The sequence below is a fragment of the Buteo buteo genome, chromosome 3, assembly GCF_964188355.1.
Source record: "Buteo buteo chromosome 3, bButBut1.hap1.1, whole genome shotgun sequence".
Taxonomy (NCBI): Eukaryota; Metazoa; Chordata; class Aves; order Accipitriformes; family Accipitridae; genus Buteo; species Buteo buteo.
The window spans coordinates 33,884,213-33,910,924 of record NC_134173.1 but is presented as its reverse complement, the minus strand read 5'-3'; the positions used below and the strand labels follow the sequence as shown (position 1 = coordinate 33,910,924).

Below are 26,712 nucleotides of genomic sequence, written 5' to 3'. Positions count from 1 at the left end.
AATAACCCCCTTACAACTATTTTGTCTCCACAAACTTCTTTCTGCCCTTGATTAACAAAATAAAATGGACATCATTTAAAAATATGCTGATTTTTATTTCAAAGGTGCCTTCATGCTACTGGAATGGAAAGCTCTTCTGAAAATATGGAACTGTATTTTTAAACAGATGTAGGAAATTAAACTTATTCACTGATGAAATCCAGAATAACATGTATTCAAATCAGTAACACTTTCATAATAAAATTATGCTAACACTATAACCTGGCATATGGTTAGTTCTGTGAAGGTCAGATCATCTAAAATTTTCATCAGAAAGCAAATCAAATCAAACCAAATATATTTAGTTACAATTAAAGAGTACATATTTTTGGTATACTATATAACATCACCTCAATAGGCACAGTACTATAAAGGATTTTTTTTTAAACTTATTTAGAAATATCATGGCATAAAGAGAACAAATTATATTTTATGTTATGCGTTGGTTGGTTTGCTCTTTTTTGTTAAAAAAATTTGCTTTCATTTGCATACAGATTTTTAGCAAAAGCTGATAGCTCATTATAATTGTGTTTTTTCATTGTCACTGGGCTGTGTTGACTTAGAAAATGCCTGCATTCATTATATGTTACGTGTCAAATGAGAGGCTGCAACATAAAGCCTGTTTTTTTGACATACATGTATGAAGTTCACTATGCTTTAAATGGGAATCTCCTGCAAGTATTTAAAAGAAAAATATAGCCATTTAATATGTTTGTAAATTATATTTTGCTATTTCAGGATTAGCTATAGCACAGAGTTTAAAAATTTCCCTGTTTGGTTCAAGACTGAATTTCCAACCAGCTTGCTCTGAAAGAGCAAGCCTGGATGCAGAGTCACCTCTGAATATTCTGTGAGGTCAGTGCACAAACCCCTGCTACATTTACAAACCAACACTGACCTGCAGTCAAGGCTACAACATTTTATATTCCCACAACATCGCTTTTATCTTCTTGAAAATAAAAGTATTGATTAAACCCCACCAGTTCAGGTCTTTGAAATATAGGAGTTTAGAAAAACAAAAAAAAAAACAGTTTACAGGCTAATGTTTGTCTCTTAAATGTTGTGCATTTAATGCCCAGTTACCAAAGTCTCATTGATGAATACAGCAGTTCTACAAACTGAATACTTGACAGAGATCTTTAGGATACTGGTGGAGTCCCAAAAGTTCATGTCATTAGCTCAGTGCTGCACAAGCAGCAATTTTTCGGGGCGGGGGGGGCTTTCATATCATGGAAACCCTTAATCTACAGCAGTTTGCAATGACATACTTTCTGCTGGTTTGGGTAAATGTTATGTTCATTTAAGAAGATTAGACAATGTTCCTTAAACAACTCTCAGTTTCAGTGGTACAACTGTGCACATAACATGAATGGTTGCAGGAAAAACATTCAACTGGCAGCTGATTAGTTTTAGATTCTGCTATTACCAGCAAAGCATTTACTGAGGTGTTAGCACATGCCAGCACTGTGATAGCGGAATGCCACAGCAATGCACTAAAAGGAAGGAGATGATTCAGGAGCACAGAGGAGAACTGTCATTAACAGATATCGAGCTTCTGTTTTCAGCATTGTCAGTGCTTTGTTAAAATTTGTGTTTCCAGTATATGCTTTCTTGACAAGGACACTGCCTGAGTTACCATCGTTCAACCCCTTAGACTGTTGTAGCTTTGGATTCAAAATATCTGGGGTTTGTACTCCCCCAGGAACAAACTCAAGATCCCATGGACAGCCACGGTAGTTTTGTGTGTCGTTCAGAGACCAGGATGTGACCCCCTTATTCAGGGATAATTCATATAAACAAACACTCAATGATGACTATGAAAATGTTGGATTTTGATGACACTTAAAGCATTTAATAGCTCGATTAGAACATCATTCCATTGTATTTAGCATGGAAAATAAACATGTAACCCTTGGAGGTGTACTAATAAGAAGTAAGAATGTACTGAAAGTCATTTGAAAGTGATAAAAGAGTCCCTAGAAAATATATTTTCAGATTATTTGGAACCAGTATCAAGTGAGATAAGCTATACTTGAAGGCAGGGATACTCTCACACACATAAATCCAAATACTTCTAATGCAAAGCAAAAAACCAGGGACATTATTTGCCCCCACAGTTCATTCATCTTTTGTCCCTGCCTTGCATTTTGAATTGTTCCCATTTTGAAAAAGCTTTCCTATGGCTTCACTTTTGAAGTTTTAATTATCTTAGTATGTAGAAAGGGATGTGACAGAATTTGTCTTTCTGCTAAACAAGGCAGATGGTGTCCACAACCCTTACGTGCTATGTATTTTTATAACAAGTCTAAGTGGAAAAAAAAGAAAAAAGGAAGTTTTGATTTCAATATAATAAATAAACAGAAACCCCACAAAGTACTATTTAAAACGTTATGCACACACTGTAGCTGCACTACTTGTTCTTTCTGCAGTTTTTTTAGGTTCTCTTATCACATCTGACAAAAAAAATCCCTCACCTTTTCTGTTGTTTCAGCTGTATCCCAAGATGCTCCCACCATTTCCCACCTTCACTGATGTATGTAATAGCACAAAACTAAATTATTTTGTAAAATTATATTTAAATAAAGTAATTAATTTAAAATTTACAGCTCTTTCAGATTTCATCATTAAATGGTACTTTGGAACTAGTATGTGGTCCAGAGTGATGTAATATTCTTAACATACAAAGACATTATGCATTCTGTCATTTATTCTTTACAGGTTATTTAATTTATTCCTGCCTTTTACTAACAATATATTAAAAAAGAAATTATTAAGAATTCAAAGGGTAGACTCATTTTTCAAGCATAATGTAGAATGTCTATTTTGCTGAGAGCCTGAGTGGAACAGAGGTTCTACTTATGAAGTGAAATCAAGGTTAAACATGGAAACAATGTATTAGGCAGATTGTCTCCGAAACCAATTCAACAGCTAAGTCTTGTGAACAAAGACTATTAGATTTACAGAATTTAATTCTTGCCAAAAAAAAAGGAAGTAAATAGCAGATATGACATTTTACACACTTGCACTTAATTTGTAATAAAATTCATTTCATATCACATTATTTTTACTTGAAGAAGAGGGACTTCCTCATGGAAAGGTGTTTTGCTTTTTGTGGCTTGGTTTGTTGTTTGTTTTTTGGTGTTTGTTTTTTTTTTTTTAATGTATCAGTGTAATATGGCTATATCTCTGTTGTTGCTATTGTTAGACTAAAAGAACAAAATAGAAAAGGTAGCATGACTCCCTGTATGGACACATGTATGGATCCTACAACAATGCTTAAAGTGCTTCCTTATTTGAGGAGATACTTACACAAATGCCATTTCATGCTTATCTCCTTGTCACCATGTACTTACCATATGCTTGTTGCTTGCTCTTATGTCATTTATAATATAATGATAGGGTACTAAGTTCATACTCAGATTTTAGTATATGTCATAAAAAACATCTGAAAACAGGAAAATGACAATTCTATTTGTGTATTATTACAGCAATTTGAAAATTTTATTAAATACTGAAGTGCTTCATTTCGTCATTTATTCCTTTGCTTCCAGTGTTGCTTAAAGCACTATTTAAGTACAAATAGATCATACTAAAAGCATATCCATCCTATTCTGGGGTTTCAACTAGGATTATTTACTGATGTCTTGCAGAACAGAGATGAATTTATGATCCCACGTCACCATTTATCTGCTGATGCTGCAAGATGTCTTGCCTCCAGGATTGGTTTCCACGTACGTGGTTCACCAAAGGTCTACATCTTATGAATATTTATACATTGTTATGTCTTGTTGTTAAGTGGCAGTGCTGTAATGTGAGATGTCAAGTGGTATACTTTAATTTGCCAGTACCAGAAGCTGTGGGAGCAGCAGAAGCTGTGGCTTGACTGCCTACATACAAAGGGTCCAAACAAGCCACTTTGGCTGCAAAGAATGAGTGGATACAGTGAAGGACTGCAAACAGGTTGGAAAACTCCAGCTCCTGGAAGTGAAAACAAAAAGATTAAACATGAAACAAAAGAACACCTAACAAACATATACCCAGGAATGAAACGCTATTCAAATAGCAATAATTTTAATAGTTTGATGTAATTCTGCTAATGTGCCTGACAATTCTCCGTTACAGGGACTTAGACATTGAGCTATCCCCATTCAGTAAATAATTGTTTAGAGGCTAAGACAGACAAATTTCTTAGTTAAGTGCCTCCACAGAAATATGAGATCCTACCAGCTAAAGTGGAAGGAAAGTGACACTATATGATTTATTTTTTCCCTCAGGTTAATACAAATCTGGCACTTTTGCAGGTTAATTTAGATAGAAATTGAATGACTGGACTGTAACAGTCTACACATCTCTGGACTACTACTGTATATGCAATGTACCCACAAAGATCAATAATGCTGAGTTCCACATATGTTGCATTTGTTCATCACATCACCTCACACTGGTAGCTATTATCTTACCTATGCTGATTCTTTAACAGAAAAAAAAAAAAAAGGGCATTTTCAAAAAGTGCTATTATCACACAGTGATATTCTGGATCTGTTTTCATCGAGAGGGTTACTGTTATTGGACCAAAAAAAGAAGGAACAGACTCCATGTTTTAAACTTATTAGCAACCTTGGGGGAAGGGCAATTTTATCACTATGCCAAAGGTATTTTTCCTTCCTCAAATTTCAAAACAAGAAAATTTATCACAGATAGGAAAACAATGGAAATTCAAAGATGAGGAAACAAGGAATTATGGAAGCTATTTCAGAATAAGAACTATCAGTCATTCAAATTAAGTTACTTTTCAGTTGACTCCTTTTTATTAATATAATATTATTTATCCTTCTGGTACTACAAAAATAAACCTAAAACTTAAGATGAGAGAATAAATATTTAGTGGAACAGTGCAATAATTATAATATCAATTCTGTGTGTTATCTGTAGAAAGACTCCATTTCCCCCTATGTCTCAACAGGATAAGCCTATTAAAACAAATGTTACAGTTTGAGAACTGTTCGAGTCAATTAGGTAACCCTACTAGCTGCAAGTTCTTACTACCATAATTACAGCTGCTGGACAGTGAATTTTCACAGTGCATTAGTACAATTATTACCAACAGTTATCACAGGTATTTCTGCAACAGTAACACATTGGGAAGATCCATTGCTCAATGGACCTTCAAGGATAATGGTGAGGCAACAGAACAGCCTCTGAAGGTCCCACTGGATTACTATTATTGGTTGTAATGACTCAACGCGAAAATTACTCCACTGCAAAGATGAGCACTAAGAAGTTAGCAAATGCTAGATTATTATTTGCCATGAAACATTATTCCTATTTCAATGTAGACATGCATATTTAACTGGAAGTTAAAGCAGTGTGAAGCACAGTAGGCTGACTGGTATGTGGTGAGTACATACAGGCCTGATTAATGGCTGCAGCTCAGTTCACAGCAGCCTGACTGGTGGGTATGGGATCGATCAAGAACAACACTTTTCTGGCAGATTAGCCTAATCACAAGAAAGCTTAATGAACAGGTAAGACTTCATGTAGAGCTGCCAACAGACAAAACATTTCCTCACTTCTGCTGAGAACTTGCACTTTTAGCTGCCCATGGGTTTGCACTACTGCCAGCAGATGGAGGGGAACCCACAAGCTTTTGTGCACTCCTGGCCACCCTGGCTGGTTTTGTGCGTACTTTGCCATCAGTTATCCTCTTGGCTGAATACACTTTCATCTAGGCAGGGTATTGTGTATTGCACACCCAGCTTCGGATTAAGTTTCAAATAAACAAACAGACAAACCCTAAGAACCCTGGAGTATTCAGTGAAGCCATTAAAGTTGCTGGCAGTAGGGAAAAGCAAATGCTCCAAATCCCCCAAAAGCGAAGAAATCCCAACTTAAGCCACATCTACTTGTCCATGCACAAGTATGCAATTTACTCTTATTCCAATTTCCAGACTGTTGTCTGTACACCTCACCTAAGACCCTACTCTCCTAGGAATATCAGTGTACCTTCCGGTCTTCAAATTGTCTTTCTAAGGTCCCTCTTGATCAAACTACTCTCACCCTACATTGCTGTCATTATACCAGACATTCCCAGATTATTAATCTGAACATTCACAGTTTCTGCTGAGGACAATGTAAGTGGGCAGAAAGGTACATGAGAAAGATGCAGTCATTGAGCATGGCCAGAAGTGTATGGGAATTCTAGTAACCTTTCACAAAGAAAGTCTGGATTGAAAGGACAGAGATGGAAAGATAAAACAGAAAGAGAGTGCCCCCAGATGACAAAAAAACCACCACAAGTCTTACTGCATTATATTAAAGACACAACTACACAAACAATACATCTACAAAATCAAGCAATGGTAAGTTTGTAGGTATTCATGATATGGTTAGAAAAAAATCTTTTCTTTCATCCAAATATAAAGTGCTGATATGAGAAGATATTTATTCTTTCATCAAATGTGGTGTTACATGTGCAAGACATGGGGAAACTAAAAATTGAATCACACAAACCTACACAGGTCAGAAATCTGAACTCAGAATGCAGTGACTGCAAATGAGCAATCACTCTGTAAAAATCCTAAGGACGTATATTAAAAACCCATTTAAAGATGATATTCAAAATTTGAAGAGTGCTGTAATGCTCATAGAAAAATCCTCAAGGCTAAGAACAAGGATTAATTTAAAATTATATTTTGGAGAATATACTTCAAACGAGCAGAAATGTCAGTCTGGAAAATGGTGCAGGCATCCATCAAGACACCTTGCAACACTTGAAAGTGAGCATTTTGTTCACATTACAATAGCAGTAACTCAGGCTATTTGTCTTACTTTAGATTAGATTTCTATACAAGATAATTTCAAGTACAAATTAACTGGCATTAATTACTATTAAAGTAGTATTATTTAATAATTATTAATGCTAAATCCTTGAAGTTACACTTCTTCCTTTGCTGATACCATATTTCTGCCCTCTTCTGTTCACCATATTCAAATAGGCAAAGACAATTGACTCGATCTTCATCCTGATGTGCTGATTTTTGTATTCACTTGTATTTTGTAACACTCAGCTTAGGGATTCAGCTAGTCTGTGAACAAAAGCTCACATGATGCAGCACAACTGTTTGACCTCACCTGAGTTTTTCTGACAAAACTGTTGAGCTGTGAAAAGGCCCTGCAAATTAGGAAAGGTGAAGGCACAGACCGAAGGGTAGCTTTTGAGTTATACATATGTTTTACAAGGCACAGAAACTCTCAGTTCATGGAAATTACTGATTGGTGCTTTCACTTACAAAATTCAAATGGAAATTGCATGTAGTAAGAAGAACAGCATTGATGCTGATTTTTATATCCATTACATACTTCTATGTTTGGGAGCATATATATATACATATTGAAACAGGATCTCTCATAGATTTAAGATACTCTTCATTTTTCTCAGAAAAATATAAAGCAGTTTCTATTTTGATGGCCCAATACTCAGCCAGGTACAACTGAAGAGCACAGCACTCTGTGTTTATCACAGTCCTGAGACTGTTAGACACTGGAAGCTGCTATGATACTGAAGAGACACTAATGGGTCATTAAACTATAGCTAAACAAATAGGTAACTAGATAGGAAAGTGCCTAAGTGAATCCCTTTGTGTGTTACAGATAAGGAGAAAGCTTTGCCCTTCTTTGCTTGGTTTTTTCAACCCAACCCCAACAGCTCAGGAAGAACGAAGGAAAGGGACACGTAGGCTCCATGTTCTGCCAAGCTGACAGCTCTATTTTCTAGCTCTCAGTCAGAAAAATTCTGTCTGACTGTGCAAACTTGTGCAATATCTCCTGCTGAGTGACAGCTGGGAAATAACCTACAGATTGGAATGTCTAAGGGGTATCAGTGATTAATGTTGCCCCTAAGTGGTTTTCTTCTGAGAAACCGCTTAGACTTTGCCTTAGAAACCTTCAGAGTTAGGTGTTTGCATCCAGGCACCCTGCCATGGACCTGCTGGTGTGACCTATGGTAATTACTGTTCAGATTTTTCAGACTGGAATTGCTTAAACCTATAAGGAAACACTTCTTTTATACTACATTATCTATCTTTATAGTAACATGACCTTACTTACAAAGGAGTCAAAAAAAAGCATCAGTACAAAGTGCCTACAGAAAAAAGAGAGAATATCTGTGAGAGTAATGCAAGTGTTTAAATATCTTAAATTATTTTCAAGCTCAAAAGAACTATACCTGGTTAAACTGTAACTAAATCCATAGCACATGCTGTGTGTCTTAAAGCTTGCCATTTTGAATTTTAAGTGAGGCATGAAGCACACTGTAAAAAATTTTGACAGCATTATAAAAATATTAGTTATTCAGTGTCAGTGAAGGACTTTCTATCACTTAGGAATATAACTCTGGTGGCAAGTGATTTTCTCAAAAAAAAAAAAAAAGATGACTGAGGAATGGATGTGGTTCTGCATTTTTTCTCAAAAAGTATTTTTCCTAGATTCTTCTAACATTAACAGTGATATCTCTGTATATTCTACCAGAATACAGAGGAGATGCTGGACAATTACGAAGACAGTATGGCTAAAATTTAAAATGCTGCTGCATAATTTTTTTTTTTCCCAAGCAATGTCCATCTACAAGTCTGAATGCATTTCTAGAATAATAACAAATTTATTTAAACTTTGGATCAAAATTCAACAGCTAAGCACTCTGACAGTCTTAATTCTCTAGGTAATGAATAAGTGTTCTAAAGCAAAAGAATATTATTGCACAGATACAAAATGCCATATTCACACACGTGTGATAGCATGAGATACACAAAATTTGCAGCATTGTAAACGAAGGAAGGCAGGAAGCATTTGGATTTTGATAACTCGTATTTTTACAGGAAGGAATTATATAGAATCATAGAATTATTTGGGCTGGAAAAGACCTTTAAGATCATCCCGTCCAAGTGTTAACCTAACACTGCCATGTCCACCACTAAACCATGTCCCTAAGCACCACGTCTATACGGCTTCTAAATACCTCCAGGGATGGTGACTTAACCACTTCCCTGGGCAGCCTGTTCCAAGGCTTGACAACCATTTGGTAAAGAAATTTTTCCTAACATCTGATCTAAGCCTCCCCTGGCACAACTTGAGGCCATTTCCTCTCATCCTATCACTTGTTACTTGGGAGAAGAGACCGACACCCACCTCACTATAACCCCCTTTCAGGTAGTTGTAGAGAGCGATAAGGTCTCCCCTCAGCCTCCTTTTCTCCAGGCTAAACAACCCCAGTTCCCTCAGCTGCTCCTCATTAAGACTTGCTCTCTAGACCCTTCACCAGCTTTGTTGCCCCTCTCTGGACACCCTCCAGCACCTCAATGTCTTTCCTGTAGTGAGGGGCCCAAAACTGAACACAGGACTCGAGGTGCGGCCTCACCAGTGCCCAGTACAGGGGAACAACCACCTCCCTGCTCCTGCTGGCCACACTATTTCTGATACAGGCCAGGATGACGTTGGCCTTCTTGGCCACCTGGGCACACTGCTGGCCCATATTCAGCTGGCTGTAGACCATGATGAAAGGAATATTATTTTAAAAAAAAATCAACAACAACAAAAAAACCCCTATGGCCAGACCACCTCACATTTGCAGGGAGTAACTGAATTATAGTGCATTAAATACGTTAACGCATTCTGTCAGTGCTGCAGCTGAAACTTCGAGATGGAGGAAAACAGACGTTAGAGGCAAGAAAAGCAGGAGTCTCAGATCAGGTATGCATACGCCACAGCAGGTTCTGCATAGAGTGTGTTAGTATACGTGATGGAGGGGAAAAAGCACTCTTAGCTCTAGTGACTGTCTTAAGCTGTATCAAAGTTACCTGCCATGTCCTGCTTCCACATTACTGCTTGAGAATGCAGAAGTGAAGAGCCCTAACATGTCGGGGCAATGGGTTTGTCAGATTTTTGGGGTTGTTCTCCGCTGTGAGCTCTCATTTCACTATATTCTGATTATTCCCTGTGTAATATAACTGACAAAAAATTATCTTTATGTAAAGAAAATGTTACACTGTATTTCCCCTTACAACAGTGGGTGTCCGGGCCATCTGAAGCACAGAGCTGCGTGTAACAAGTGACGATAGCTGTGGCCATGAATATTCATCACAACCTTTAACAGATGTTTTACAAAATTCCCATCATCTGATTCCAAATGAAGCCTGCATACAGTATACATGAAACCTGGCATTACAAGCATTTCTGAAAATCTGATTAACATTTCCTAATTACTCAAGAGTTCCCCAAATGGCTATACCTCTAACTCTGTAATGCTAGTAAAGTCCAAAAAATAGAAGCTAGATTGTTCTACCTCTTCTCACACTGAATAGTGTTTTAAATCCATGAAAGGCTTAAAGGATACTGAAGGGACCTATCCATAGAATTTTAAACTAACCAAAGTTGAAAAAATATGACCCAAGAATCTTCATATTCATTTTATAGCCACATTTATCTATGTTTCTTAGACTAAACAACATACTTCATATGTAAACAAATTGGAATGGATAGAAGTGCTCACTATAAATGCCGTAGCACCTTCCAAAGACAATATAATCTGACATTTTTTGATCATGATAAAATTGGTATGCTTTGATCACCAAGGAAATTAATTAAAAAGAACAGATTTTTATTTCCAGATTGATCGATGTGAAAATTTTTATTTATAATAAAGAGAAGAAACCAGGGAACATGGCAGCATATTTATAAGTATGCTAGCAACTTTGTATAATATTCTGCCTTCATAAGGTAGAAGGTAGAATTTCTACCTTGATAAAAGGTAGAAAGATGAAATTTCCTAGAAATAAAGCTCTATTCAATTTGAGTGGGAATAACAATAGGTATGATAAAGACACCTATTAGGATATCTCTAAGGCTTATAAAGTGATTTGCATGACATGAAAACATTTTGATGAAAACTATTTTTCTTCTTCAAAATCTATATTTCATACTTTGTTTTTATTTTTTAAATTTAATTTAATATTTAAAATTTATTGTATTTTTACTGAAAAAAAAAGAAACACTGTCCCATTCTTGGATGCCCATGAAATTTCTTTAGTCCTAAAATCATGTGTTAATATAACAGCAATAGCAGTCAGACGTTAGAAAAATAATGACGAGTTTCATCCTTCAGGTGTCCTTAGGAGCATGATAAAAGTTTCCAATTACTTGCTTAAGAGAGAATCATCCTCACAACATTAGGTTGTTAAGTTGTGACTTCTTATTAGAGATGAATAGAAATTCTGTACTATTAAAACAATTTCTAAAGGAAATTGGAAGTAAGAAAATATTTATCTTTGAGATGTAGCAGACCATGAAGGTATTGAAAGCCACGGTGCACCACATTTCATTACTGTTGATTTAATGGGAGCTTTTACATACCTTTATTGTATTGAGTACAGCATTCAAAATCAAGTAAATAGCTGTTAGGTAGAAAATAATTAATACCAAACATGAAGTGACATGCAGGAAGGAAAACCAGCTGCTTAATGTGGCTATTTGCATTTAAACTCACAACTGCCCCCAAGACAATGTCTTTTTTCTTTACATACTTTATTATGCTGTGCATATTTAGCCCTTTTAGACAACAATTTATTTAACCACTTCCTTTTTGCTTATGGAACCATATTGCTATCGCATTCATTCAGCAATTTTCTCTGGGACACAGTAAGGAAAAATGGTATAGCAAACGCTTCAAAAGCAAGGCTTAAAGATCGCCAAGAAAATAGTCTTTAGGTTTACACAAAAATTGGGATTCTAGTCAAAAAGACCTTTGATTCAGTCTCTAAGGCAGTTCCAGTTATCAAAGATCCTGGGAGATCACTTCTCCTCACACACACTGGGACAGTAAATGCTCTATTCTCAGAAGACATAAATCAAACTAAGCATAAATCTCTCAGGGTTACTGTTTTCATAAATTAACTCTTGAAACAAAAGAACAACTGAAAATACAACTTTTCTGATTGTGAATTAGACACAAAGCTTCAGTTTTGTAAGGGAATATGTGTTTAATCCACACTTTTTTGCTCTGGAAATAAAAACAGATTTTTAGACCTTTGCTGGGTTTTGTCCCTGGGTTGACTTAAGGTTATATTTTGCACCATTTCTTCATGATACAAGTATAGGGTGAAAAACAGGGCCTTCAAAATATCAGCCAACAGGACAGTTGGCAAATGTGCCTAAAACAAGATTTAGCGAGTCCTGCTTTTTATTATTTGTTAATGTAATTACACCTTTCAAAAGACTTCAAACTTGCAAAAATCGAAGCAATTGATTCAGTTTTCTTTTCTTGGAAATTCTTTGGTTTTCTTTGCATTCTTTGACTTTGTGCATTAATCTAATATTCCTAAGTAATTTAGTTTAATTTATTCCTCCATTTCCCTAGCTGCTTTGATAACTGGCTTTAATGTACATTGCCATTATAAAACAATGCATTGTTTTTACCTTTGCTTCAATTTGTTTAGTATCTTGGTTTTGGAACAAAAATTTGATTTTGCTCTTCCCATCATCTGAAGAACCTTTGAGCTGGGAAAACTTGTACCTCCAAAGTATGGCCTAGATGAAAAAAAAAGAAACATTAAAAACCCATACACAAGCAAGTCAGTGTAGTTATCATTGAAAATTGTATTAGAAATAGCTGATCTCCTTCCAAGGGAATTTTTAACCCCTCTATGGTACATAATTAAATCAATTTAGTGTTACGTGGTCTGATGTCCCTTTGATCATATGGATGTAGTATATTTTGGGAGTGTCTGATTCTGATCAGTCAGACTACAATTGTGAAATTCACTCCGAAATTCCTTTATCTATATTTAATCCTGATTAAACAAAAAAAAGAGAGGGTTAGTAAATTCATTGTCATGCCAAAACCCAAAGATTTTTTCCACTGGTAATCTGTGGATTCCCTACTCCATCTGAAGTGACAACCTGTCATAGAAGTCCTCTCTTTTTCTTTCCTCATTAAAAAAATCCAGTTGTATTAACATAAAGGGCATATCGAATTAAAAACAAATATCTATTTCTAAATGATAAAATAACAGAAGGAAACCCTATAATGATAACTTAAGTTTACTTGTGAGAGCTTTAATCAGGAATTTGAGCAGATCATTAATTCTAAGCATATCAGTGGCCTTTCAAGTACTTATATTATGAATTCCATTGTGTCTTGTTGAAAAAAAGACAGATTGCTCTACATAATAATCATGCCATTAATAAAATTTACAGCTGGCTAGAAAAACTGTTGTGTTTTTTTTTTATGTTTAATGTGAATTTATGTAAAAAAACCCCATACATTTCAAACTACTTTGCTTAAAAGTGGAAAAGAGATATTTTTTATTGTCTTTTTAGCCTCATTTAAAGATACCCCCCACACACACACTCCAGATATTTTGAAGCACTAACTAACATTTTTTTGTTGTGATTTCAGTAGTATTTCACATAATTATAAGGTCATCCTCACTCACATTGTGCTGTTACTTTGAGGAGATGTTAATGTCACATGCATTGGACAACACAGAAACTTAAGGCAAGAAGCACTGTTCCATTTTCTTTTGTCTAAGGGATTGTAAATGACTTCTCAGTGGCGTAGCATGACACTTCCACCTGTGCCCTTTGTCTGTATCTACTTGAAATTAAACAGAATATGAGGGAGATCAAATTTTTAACTGTTCTAAATATATGCAGGTCCATTTGCTTCAGGATGTGTTGATCCCTTTATGTTAATGACTGGCAAAAATCTCTAACCTGCACCAAGCTAAATAAAGTTAGCTGTGTTTGTCATAGTAACTTGTAGAGGAAAAAAACCCTGAAGGACAGTAACTTAATTGTGCACAGTACACAAAGCAAGTGCCAGAATTATTTTCCCCCAAATTCTCTCTCTCTATTTGTCCCCTCCAGATAAAAAAACCCTAATCTTACTGCCACTTTCATTCTCTGTGTCTATGTGACAGGTGAGCTCCCACCTACCATAAACAGAGTTAAGGACATTCTGCTTCAGATAAACTAGAGGAATTTGGCAATTTATGTGAAATTATATCATATTTGTTTCAAATGCTGTCATCCTGAGCCCACCAAACTGTGCTACATAAAATAGAATAGTTTCCTTCATCTCTAAGTGTGTGCAATTCCTTTCACCTTGCTTGATCAATGATGTTTACTTATGTCCTGTAGAGAGTCAGTTAAAAACCAAAACAAAACAACCCAGTATACCATTCTGGTGGCCATACTTTCCACCTACATTGTAAACACCTTTTTTTCACAGACCTATGTAACTCATCAGAACTTGTCAGAAGATCAAGACCATTGCCTTTCTGCAGGAACAGCCAATCTATTTAAGCATGTCATTTCTTAGATGAGAAATGTAAAGGACATCGATAGTCTCTTTATCTCAGGAGAACAACAATCAAAGAAATAAGCTATCATCTCTTTCTTCTCTGATGATGTATGGGGAGGCCAGGAGAGAGATGCAGTAGTGATAAGGACCCTTAGATGGGCAGGCAAAATCCCAGGGTACCTGGCCTCATTCCTGATCAGGTTAAGTTTGGCTGAAGATGAAGGATGTACAGAACTACAGTACTTCAGCATTTCCCATGCAGTTTTGTCACTCACTTCTTTCCCACTCAGAGGAAAGAGAATGACAGTCTCACCAAACCACAGGCATGATTCAAGAACACACTTCAGTTTATGTATAACATTGGGTTTGGAAACCCCTGCTTAGCAATGGCTCTTACTCAAGTACATTGCAAAATCAGGTCTACAGCATGGAGGGGAAAAATCCTTCCCGAGACTAACTCCAACAAGACTGCATTTCTTCCATCGGGATATCAAAACATGTTCCTAGAACTGACGGTTCAACAGCATACTTCACAAAGACTATTAAACACTCTTTGTCTAAAGTGTAATGAATAAAAATGCCATTCACAATGTATGAAGTGATTCCCAAATGAAAGAACCATTTGTTTCTTTTGAGTGATCTTCAACAAATGGCACACATTTTTTCCCAAAGATGTCCACGTGAAGGAGGGTTCTTTTTGCAAAAGTAAGTGTGGGGAAATATTGTGAGTTTTAAGTTATTAAGTCAGGAATACAAAGTATTTCAAACATTCAAGCTAGTCAGCCTGGCTACATCTTTTGTTCTAGAGGATTTCAGAGTAACAGTTCCTTCATCTTAGTTTGAACTGGGTTCAACTGGGTTGAACTGGGTTTGAACTTGTTTTGAATACTGGTTCACTCTGATACACTCTGGATGTGTCTACACCCGAGTGTACCACACTACATTAGAGGTGTAACAACTAGCTTTAGATGTCCGAATTCTAGACAGCTAAAATTGGATGAATTATTTAAGCATGTACCCAGTAAGACCCATTTAATTCCTTTTCTCCTACCAAAGAAGCTGAAGGGCTGCCTTGTGTAGCCAGAACTGCACATTTTGCATGTGTAGCAGATATACAAGATGATGCAGAATGCTGTGACCAGCAGTCAGATCACTCTCTTAAAATACAGTATCTTTGGGATCCCTGGGTTACCTCCTCTTGTTTCATATGTTCTGGGTGGTTTTTGGTTTTGGTTTTTTTTTTTCATTTTCATTACTGCAAAATGCATAAGCAGTGAACAGGGGCCAGACCTATCCTTTTTCAGTGACTACCTCATAGTGCCAAAATAGAAAGGAGAAGCAAGACCTGTTCACCTAAGCACCCAGTTTCACAGAGATGTGTAGCTACAGCAGTGACATAAAAACACGAGAGAGAGAGTTTCACATGTTATTATCTTTCATGTTCATATGGGCTGACTTCAGTGTCACACTGCTTGCGGTGGTGACTGTTCTGAATTCTAATTTTAATGGCTAATTCTCCTGTGTTAGGAATAGGCACCCTTGGGGATACCGAACTATACCACTGTCAAAGCCAAGTGAATTATTTTTTCATGTTTTTGAACATTCCTCAGAACCATCTGTTGAATGCTTGCTTCAGACAGTTAACATAATTTTGTACAAATATATATATATTTATGTATAGATTGACTTCTAAGCAGTAAGGACATTTGTAAAACATGTTGGCTTTTTCACAAATTGCCAAAAAACTAAACATGTGTCATATGAATTATTCCTAAATCAGTTTTTATGAATTATAAAATATAAGCAGAAGCACTTACTGATTTGAAAGTGCAGTGTTACTAAGCTCAATGCTATATAATACATTCTGATAGGGCTTCTTTTAGTTAATAAAAGCATCCTGTTCTTTTCAAGTGCTTTCCTTGTATAATCCTCAATAACTGTGCGTAACCTGCATTACTGAGAATATTTTGCAGGACTATATATAGCATATTTAGGAAGCAGTAAATTTTCATTTACCCTAAAATAGATTTGACAGGTAGACCAGGCTGCAATTCCTTTTAAAGCACAAATTGCAACTAAATTAAAAAAGATTCTTTGGTAGATGCTGGCATCAGCTACTTGTGAGGACCCTGAGACACTTCTCAAGTTGAGGCACACATTTTATCATGCCTTGATGGAATACCAAGATGAGAACTCAGTATGCATTGTTTATTGCCTTTAAAAGGGAACTCTCAATCCATGAAAAGAGACAGAACTTGTGAATAACAGCAAGCAGTCCAATTTAGAAACTGGGGACGAAGGTAATAGCACATACTGAAAATATCGCCAACTTCACAATTTGAATGCATCCAGTGTGGTCATGAAAAATCCGACATAGTTAATCTACATTTTGAGAAATGCACTGTAAGAAGACAATCTCATTGAACAAATACTGTATGTATCATGCATAACATTGAAAACAACCAATAAGATATAAATCCTTTTTCCAATTATTATCCATAGATCGCTTAGGCTGCTTTTTACATTTTATACCATTTAATAAAATTAACTTCAAAGAATACTAGAATGCAATGCAAACAAATAAACAGTGCAGACAAGCTGACAAATTAGATTTAAGACTTCTCTTGAGATGTTATTAAATTATTGTAATAAGAAATCATCAAAAAGCAAAATCCTGTCTTCACTGAAATTAATAGGATTTTTTTTTCCTTTGACATATCTGGGACCAAGATTCTCCACCAATACTTTTTAATGAGAAATACTTTATTTATAAGTAATCATCTAGGACTCATTTGTTCGAGTCTTTGTAACCAAATTATTGCCTATTATCTTCTGCTAGTGTTATTTTGCCATAATTACCCAAGGATGCTCTCTGCCTGCATATTTTTATTTAATAAATGGGACTTAAATGCAGTACATAAATGGCACATGGAATAAAAGCTATTGACTTCAGTACCTGTAATACTTAGCTGATGCTCCCCAAAGTCACACAAATGAAGAAAAACATATTGCTTCTATTCTTAGCACTAGTGCTAAATCTAGAACACATATTCAGCAAGGGATCTTAGAAAATATTTTCACAATCATATCAGATGTCATTTTGCTACTCATTCCCATCATTTCAGAATCCTGGACTAAACTACGTATAATTTTGATGAGATGTCATTAAAAAAATCACTTTCTATGTACATAATAGTATCAGAAAAGTGGGAATGCATCATAATTAGTTTAGGGTATGATCGGGAGTGTTGGTTAGGGGTTTTTGTTTGTTTGGGGTCAAGGAGCTTGATTTACCATAAACAGAGACTGGATTACCAAACAAAGATAGAATAAATAGGTGTCTCTATATTTTTACTTATCATACTCTAAGGAATATGCACAGAAATATGAATGTCTGACTAGTCCATAACTCTGTGATAGCTATATGATTTAGCAAGGACATACAGGGCATTTTGCATTGGCACTAGGAAAGAAAAGCTGTATTTTGCCAACATGAGAGTCTCCAACCAGAACAGAATTAATCTGTGTCCTATGGCTTCAGTGATGAACAACTTTCAATTTATTATTAAACAGTCTTGCTTCTTCTATATTGGATTATGGACTGTGGACCAATTCTGTTCTTGCAAAAAGACCATTTGCACTTAATGAACTTGTGAAATAGTGTTTACACCATATACTGCAACGGCATCACTTCACCTGCCAGTGCACATGACTGAATACAGGTCTTCTCTATACTTTCCATTGACATGAATCATATAGATTTTATTATGTAATAGCAAAAGAATTTTGGCCTTCAGTTGGATGCTTGGAAAAAACCTGAAAGAGTCTGTCATTGTTTTATAATGATTAGACAGCTACATCTCAGATCACCTGTAAATGGTGGAGTAAATAAAGAAAGCATCTTTATAAAGGAAAGGATGTCAGAGGTCGCTTTTCACATATTAGTTTCAGCAAATCCCTTTGTTGGCTTTTCCATCACATCTTCAGAAAGCTGTAGCTGTACTTTTCCAACACTGCCTCTGTTTTTCTTGATACTCTGATTAAATCTTTCTTCTGTTTATCTTTGTAAGACAATTTTTTATAATATATATTACAGAATTATGCTAAATTTCAGTGGACGCCTTTCAAGCTAATGTTGTTTTGTCATCTGACTAAAATAAGTAATACTCCTACAAGTCAAACTAAATCAAGAGAAGATGCCTTGTAGGTCCTTATTTTCAAGAATAAAAGTAATTGGGTCTTCAGGCACCTGGGATACACCTTAATTTGGCTGTTTGTCTCATACCTAATTGAGAAAGATTGCATTCTTGCAAAGTGACACTTTGTCCATACTGATAGCTGCAGTAGGGAACTGAGTAGGATTAAGATCTTGTTCGTGCTCAGTTCTACTGTGTTACCAATCTCTGGAGAGTGTCTTACTACAAAAGAATTATAGTCCAAGGCAATTTCCTTTGTCAACTGCTGTGGCTTTATAACTGTGAAGGGAAAGACAAGGGAGGACACAGAGGATAAAGAACAAAAATGAGACAAAGGAAAAAAGCAAGAAAGTCAGCCCTAATAAAATAACTGTTCTTGTCCATTACTGAAGTTACATAGAATGTTAAAAGACTACAGTTTATTTGCTTAGTACTGATGGATGAGCTACCAACATTTGTTTGTTTCTAGCCACAGTACGTAATACTGTATGAACCATGCTTGATGGCTTATATTACAGTTATAGTAGCTATTTGTTCAGCATTTCAATTTCTAAGCACAGAATAAATATTTGCTCACAAGAGTTACATTATTAAATCTCCACCTTGAAGTGAGCCTGGTTTCCTTCTGCCTTCTCTATTACTGAAATTTGGATATCAAGGGGGGGCTTTACATACTGTTCTGTTTCAATATGTTGTATGTGTATTAGCTGCATGAAGAGAGAGACCTTAAGGCATGTATCCCTGGAAAACATGGAGTTTGTTCCTAAAGAAATTAAGAGAAATTCTGTTCTGTATTATTTAGTAGCCTTTTGGTATGAAAACCAAATTAAATATATGTGCAATGCTATTTATTGTTTGCAGCATATTCCCTTTTTTGATGCACTGCGCAAGGTGTCTGCAAGAGAACAGATGACAGGTACACTGAACTTTGTTGATATGCACCTCGTGGGCCATTATGTGGCCTTTTGTTACTTTGTTCTAGCATCACCATATAATTCAGCAGCACTAATTTGTTTTCAGTCCTATAAGGGATGATTTTTTTCTCTTCTGAAAAATATATATTTTTGACTTCTGCTTTAATGAGCAGTAAATGTGATGGAGTACAGACATAGCACTTTGCACATGTAGGTATATTGCAAAACAAATACATAGCTATATCACACAAACAAATACATACATTATTCATACAAGCTATGATGCAAATATGCACATTACAGAAAACAACTTTAATGAATGTCATTATAAACAGAAACATATGTAACATACTTATGTCTATGTATATACACCCATGCCCTTGAAGAGTAGACAATTTCTTTGCTAGAAACATGTTAAAAATAAGTTATTGAATGCCACTTGAGTAAGTAGTTTTATACATTGGATCACTTTCAGAATAGTAGTTAGATGAACTTCTGTACACATTTTGTTATGCTTTTTAATTTAACAGTCTCCATCCTTAATTATTAAGGTGGCTACACTGGCTGCAAAACCTTATTTGTAAATGATTATCATAATATTTGTGTATGTCCATACCTAACATAAATCACCCACAAAAGAGTTATATTTGATCATTAAAACATTGACATATATATACTAGCTAATGTTAGACAAATGTAGGGCCTGAATAGATGTGCTGTAATTGTTCAGGTCTTGGGAGAAATATTTTCCCAGGAGACATTGATACTCAATGCTGCAAAAGTGGCCTAGCGCAAAATTTGGTTTATAACATCTAATACCTGCAACAGAACATTTTGCACCTTTTTGGAAATTTTGTAATTTAAAAAAACTCCAAACATTTAGTATCTAAAACATCTCAAAAGAAAAATTATGTCTGGAGTAGATGCTGTATACTGAATACCTTCTAGTGCAAGGAGTAACTAAACAGAGTCTAGAAAACTTGATTAGGCAGCCAGGAGAAAGGAGAATAAATGGTATTCACAAAGACTAATTAAATTCACTTTTAGTAGAATACCAGCAAGGAAGAAAGAGGGAAGTTCAGTAAGAGGATGTTATTTGACATCTTGTACTTCAAATAATGCAAATGAAGTTGCACTAAAGCTGCTGGACATTTTTTTAAGAAGTCCTCAGTGGAAGAGATGCTGTGGGTACACTCACCAATGATCAGATTTAAACTTCCATGTATGCCAACACAGAAGGCAGGTGGCCTTTTCACTCCAGGTACATCACTACTACAAATGAAGGACTACATGATAGAAATTAATCATAGTCAAACATTTGCCAATGTCTGCTTGGCCTATATGTCACAGTTCTCTTTCAAACTATACATCATTAATAAGAAAAAAAAAGATGAGATCTTGCACTGGAGCTTTGGCTCTAGAGAGTGCTACAGAAGAACAAGAGCACAAGTATACATGTTACTACTTTTTAATGTGCAGGGAGAGAAATTCTATTATGTCCGTAATTACATTTGGTAGTTTACAAACTGTTTAGCTGAATTAAGAAATTATTTTCCAAAATGTTGGAAGAATCTGATTTAACTAGGTAGTCTTAAAAACTGTTCATTCTCCTTTCAGGAAATCACAATGGTTTGTTATAAAGCAACATACCAACTGCTCTAAATGATAAACTACTGTTGGCTCTATGAGCTATCAGTCAGAAAATGAGTGAGAGAAAGCAGGGCATACACAGCCGAAACAGCTATGATTTATGCCAGTGCTGTTATAATCACATCACAGTACAGATTTGTTCTGAAGAACTCAGTTTAGTACTTTGTATACTCATATTTATCATAGGTCTGTGCAGACATAGAAGCAATGTTTTTATCAAACTATGATGTGTTTGTCTTGAAATACATTTAGCATAGATGACAGTTTTTAACCACTAATTTTGACTTGCATAGTTAATTATTATAAAAAGATTAAATGACAGTAAACAAGCTACACAGGGTTGTACGGCTTTTGTCTGGAAACCATAAGCATAATGAGAGTCATTACCCTCTATAAACTTGTTCATGAGCATTGAGAGTGAGTTTGTGTTTTACAACATTTGTGAAATTTTGACTGCAATTTGTCAGGCATGTTGGAAAAAAAAATCTATTAACTTAAAATGTAAAAGGGAAAAAATATAAATATTGTTTCATTGCTTAAATAACCTATTTAACATTGGAATAGCTGAACAACTGTTAAAATCATGAATTGAAGAACTTGGCTTCAGTTCAGTTGATTAGTGATTATTCACTATTAAAAATAGTCCACAGTCAATTCAGTAGTGATTAAGAAAGAAAACTTAAAATACCAGGAGCACAGTGTTAAGTATAAAATAGAAATTGCTTGAAGATTTACTGCAGACCCCACTGCATCAAAATACAAGACAGGACTTCTCAGGTGTCCTCAGAAACTACTACCTGAGCTTTGTGTTCTGGGAAACATGAAAATGTCATAAATAAATTTAAAAAATATTTAATTATAGTAATTAGATTTATCCTCCAAGTACTTGTCCAAGACTCCCTTTGAATTCATTAAAAGATTTTGCATGTACAGGGCTATTCTGGAAGAAGTGAGAGATGGACTGAACGAATTATCTGACATTGAACTCTGAAGTCTATAGAATATGGCTTCAAGTTAAGCTTTACCCAAAAGAGTGAATTTGATATGAGTAGTGGCAAAATAATAAAGTGAACATGTACAAGAAAGACATGGACCTGTTGGAGTGGGTCCAGAGGAGGGCCACGAAGATGATCAGGGGGCTGGAGCACCTCTCGTATGAAGACAGGCTGAGACAGTTGAGGTTGTTCAGTCTGGAGAAGAGAAGGCTCCGGGGAGACCTTATAGCAGCCTTGCAGTACATAAAGGGGGCCTACAGGAAAGCTGGAGAGGGACTTTTTACCAAGGCCTACCGTGACAGGAAAAGGGGCAATGTTTTTTAAACTAAAAGAGGGTAGGTTTAAATTGGTCATAAGGAAGAAATTTTTTATGATGGGGGTGGTGAGACAATGGAACAGGTTGCCCCAAGAAGTTCTGGATGTCCCATCACTGGAAAAGATAAAAGTTTGTACTGATTTTTCAAATACTGATTGTAAAATTTCACACCATTTATGAAGAATTAGATACAAATATTTTTTCATTAACATTATGACATTTTAAATAGCTTTTTTGTCTTTAATATTGAGTTTGTTAATTCATGTGACAGTTTCTAGGAATTTGTACAGTCTTAATACACAAATGTGTATGTAAATATTAATAAGATATAGCTAATTTTTTTTTTACTCATGTTTTCCTTGTCCTGCAAACTGTTTTCCATTTTTCATTGGTTTTTTCAGATCTTTCTTGGAAAAGAGATTTTGAACTCCTGCTTCATATAAACTCCTTCATTAGGTGGAGGAATAATACTTTTAGTTTATGTGAGTAAATACTTCTAGTTTATGTTTTAGTTTGTGTGAGTATAACAATATTGTTGAAGATCGTCACCAGCATAGACACAACCTACACCTGCCATTACCATAATGGAGGTATCTGAACAAATTTTTGGCTGAGAGAATTGCCACCTTTATCTTTCCGTAAAATGATGGAGAGTAGGTAATGGTTTCCCTATTTAGGTACTCGTTAAAATGTGGTTGACACACTTAGGGTAGATTTGAGACAAGTTTTCATCCTATGGCTTGCTTGACAATTTCAACTGTAGCAGTCACGTGGCAACAGATTATGTTGCATTATACAGTAGTGTCTCTCTTCTCTTCTAATGCAATTGCACTAGAGCTGTCCTTATCACCTCACACTGCCTAATGCCTAATTACCTAAAACCCAGTATGTCCTCTTTTTTGTCCATGGTACTAACTATACTTTATTCTAACATACAAACTAATTAAGGTGCAACACTGCAGGTAGGTTCCTAAGGATGCTAACGGCATTCTCCTTACAACACTGAAAGTTTTACGGTAACACAACCTGCTTCAAAATAATACATAGAGAAGTTAAAAATAATATTTGTACTTCTTTTTTATGTAAACATTTTCTGAGTAAAACCTCTTTGTGAATGTTATGCAGTAGTTTACTTATGCTTATGCAATTTACTTAAGTGACTATATATCAGAAGTCTGAAAACATTTTTCAAGGAATCTGTTGACAACACAAATACTGTTCTATCTGCTCAGAAAACTTGGGAGTTTCTCATTTGATTTGCTTATGTACAACTTCCATTCAAGTCACAAAAATGTGTATCTGTATTTGTGTGTACAAAACCTTAATTTTGAAGGGAGCTGCACTGTCTTTGTTGGTTTTGTTAGACTTTTTTTTATTTCTAGATGATGTGCTTTTTAATTTGTAACAGAAGAATATAATGAGTTTTGGGGCACTGAAAGAATTGCATTATATGTTCCATGAAACATTTGTGAGATGAATGAAGGAGCTTTCCCAAACACTGGTGAACACTTATAGGAAGACCTGCAAGACAGTATTATTAGCATATGTGACACACAGCTCTTAATGACAATTGCCAGAAAAACATTCTCCAAGAAGCTTTTGTATATTGCTTATAGAACTAAAGTATTTATGATTTTGGGGGTTTTATGCTTTCAAGGACCCATTTTGGGAGGTCTGGATTTGTAAGTGTGAAAAAAAAAAAGGTCTTGAGGTCTTCATATTGTAAGTCTGTAATGTATTTAATAGTCTGTTATTGCTATCCATTTATTTTCTTGAATTTCCAACGTACAGGTTCTCCATGCCTACTGAATGGATTAGTATGTGGCATATCTCTGGTATGCATGCTATCTAATAGATCAGGCATTTTTAACACGGTGCCTTTATCTTAAACTGTACTGTCTGCTTGCCTGCCTTTCTGTATCAAAGAAAAATGAAACAAGCCCTGAAACCTTCAGGATTCTCCATGTACTGACTCCTGAACTTTACCAGCATGGTCCGTCCCTCCATTCAGGAAAATAAAAACCCGCCTTTAAAAGAAAAATCTGCAAGCATTAAGGCAAAATTGATTTTATCAATCTAAAATGAAAACACAGAAAGTGCAAGAAATACAGAGAAAACACTGACAGTGCAAGTGGAAAAGGTGGAAGGGAAACTAGGATATAAGCATTGAAAAATGGGAAAGAGTATTTTTTCAGGGGGGATCTCTTCTGCCGCAGCATGCAGCTCCTAGGTTGTGTCATGAGCTTTGAGGACCACAGTGACATATTAGGGGTGGTGGTGATAGATTTGACAGATCAGCAGGAGCCCCCTGCTCATCCTTGCAGCCTGTATGTAAGTGTGGTGAATGACTGGTACCAACTGAGTGATTTCTAAGGCTGGTCTGGGTGCAATAAATGTTTTGTGGGCTACTACACTTTTCCCTTCCTGAAGGAAATCCCTTCAGACATCTGCTACCCTTTCACACTTTGATGAAACCTCTTTCAGATTCTCTAAATGTGTCCTCTTTCATCAGTATTTAGACCCTCAAGATCGCCAGATGCTCAGCTGTGGTTAATGCTTGGCTTAAAATTTCAGAACTTTTTGGATGCTGAGGCTAGATGCCACCCCAGAAGGAATAGATTCAGTCCATGGTTTCATGGCTTTACAGATGAAGGGGAAAGGAAAAAGTAAAATTGTCTCATACTCTTACAATGCTTTATGGGACATCTCAAGCTCGGAATACCTGGAAGTTGGAGAATTCCTTCCTGGCTTTCTTCTGGTTGTCATCAAGTCATCAAAGTTTCACTCCAGTGGTCTTGCACTGTGGATCTTCTACTTGGTGTGCAGTGTGGTTTCAGTTTGAGTAGGTTACCAACCTACCCAGTAAGGACTTTTCTGGCTTGAAATGGAAGTTAGATGCTAATTTTTTGCTCTACTTGTTTTAGTGTTGGATTTTATCATATATTTCTAGTACTACTTAAGTGACCTTGTAGGCAACATGGGGCAGCAGGAAAAGGAGAGAAGAGCTGAATGAAAATCTGCTGGCAATGCTAAAAATTGCCTTAGTGTTTCAGTAGTCAATTTTAATACTTGAAATATTTTTCTGCTCTTTGCTATGGAAGAAAAAAAAAATTAAAAAATCTATTTGTGAGGGCAAAGAAGGATCTGCTTTATAAGTCCTATGGTTCACCGAGGTAATGCCTCCAGCAATTTTGCACAACTGGAAAGGCACAATGACTTATTTGAGAAAGAAAGACAGTGAAGTTATACCTCTACTAGAGCTTTTTTCTGTATCTGGAAACCTGCTGTACATGTTCTAAGGACATACCAAAAGGGTACCACACCCTTCAGCCATGGGAACATGTATGAAGGCAGTTGTGCTTGTTCCTTGCTATTTGAAATTTAGTGTACACTTGTACTGCAGATAATGTCTTTGAAAGAGTCTGAAGTCTTTTGAGTATCAGACATGTGCAAGAGCTTTGAAGGAGATGCAAATTACCTTTATACAAAAGCATTGCTATAATATTATTGGAGCGTGGGGGAAACCTACATGTTTTTTTCTGAGCCACTGCATTTTAATTCTGTTGCACTGATTTTCTGTGTAATAACTTCTAAGTTGACGGTCATGTATTTCACTGATGAATCATACAAGACTACTTGCTTAACAAAAAGAAATATGTATACACAAGTATTTTAATTTTAAATTCACCACACTTTGTGCAAACAAACAGTAGAATGGAGTGGGAAGAGTAAAAAGGTTCTGAATGGTGGAGTAATGTGGTGAAAAGGGTTGACTTAAGATAGAGGATAGGAGCATAGTCTGGAGACAAAAGGGCATTTTCATCAATTGCTGGTGGCAATGCTGCAGCATCTCAAAGGAAAACAGGTATTGAAGAGAAGTGCAACTCAGAAAAAATATTTCACATTCTCCCATAACAGCAGTGTCAAGTAGTAGCAATAAAGCCTGCTTACATTTTAGTATTTGTTAGCAATTAGTACAAATGCAAACATATGAAGGCTCTTGATGATTTTACTGAGATTTGGACCTGCATTAATTTAATCTGGAAATTGATGCCATATTATTCACTTGATATAGCAAACTATTCCATCAGTTGTACTGAGCTTTTTTAAGGCTGAGGGGAAAAGCATAAGACATACAGACCATGGCTGATTTCTCTTTTTACAGACACCTGAAAAAAATATCTAAAACATAAACTGAGAATTCCTGTAATAACACACACTCCCACCCATGAAACAGAAGAGAAAGGCA

At 35.8% G+C, this 26,712-nt stretch overlaps 1 protein-coding gene across 1 annotated transcript in view; it reads right to left on the bottom strand.

Annotated features, from left to right (window-relative positions):
• Positions 1-3,158: 3,158 nt before the first annotated feature.
• SNTG1 (syntrophin gamma 1) overlaps positions 3,159-26,712 on the bottom strand; it is a 349,189-nt gene continuing 325,635 nt past the window's right edge. The window contains exons 17-18 of the mRNA XM_075023274.1: positions 12,505-12,615; positions 3,159-4,017 (exon numbers count right to left, since the gene is read on the bottom strand). Of these exons, the coding sequence (XP_074879375.1) occupies positions 3,859-4,017; positions 12,505-12,615 (270 nt within the window). The 3' untranslated portion in view covers positions 3,159-3,858. The remainder of the gene's footprint in view (positions 4,018-12,504; positions 12,616-26,712) is intronic.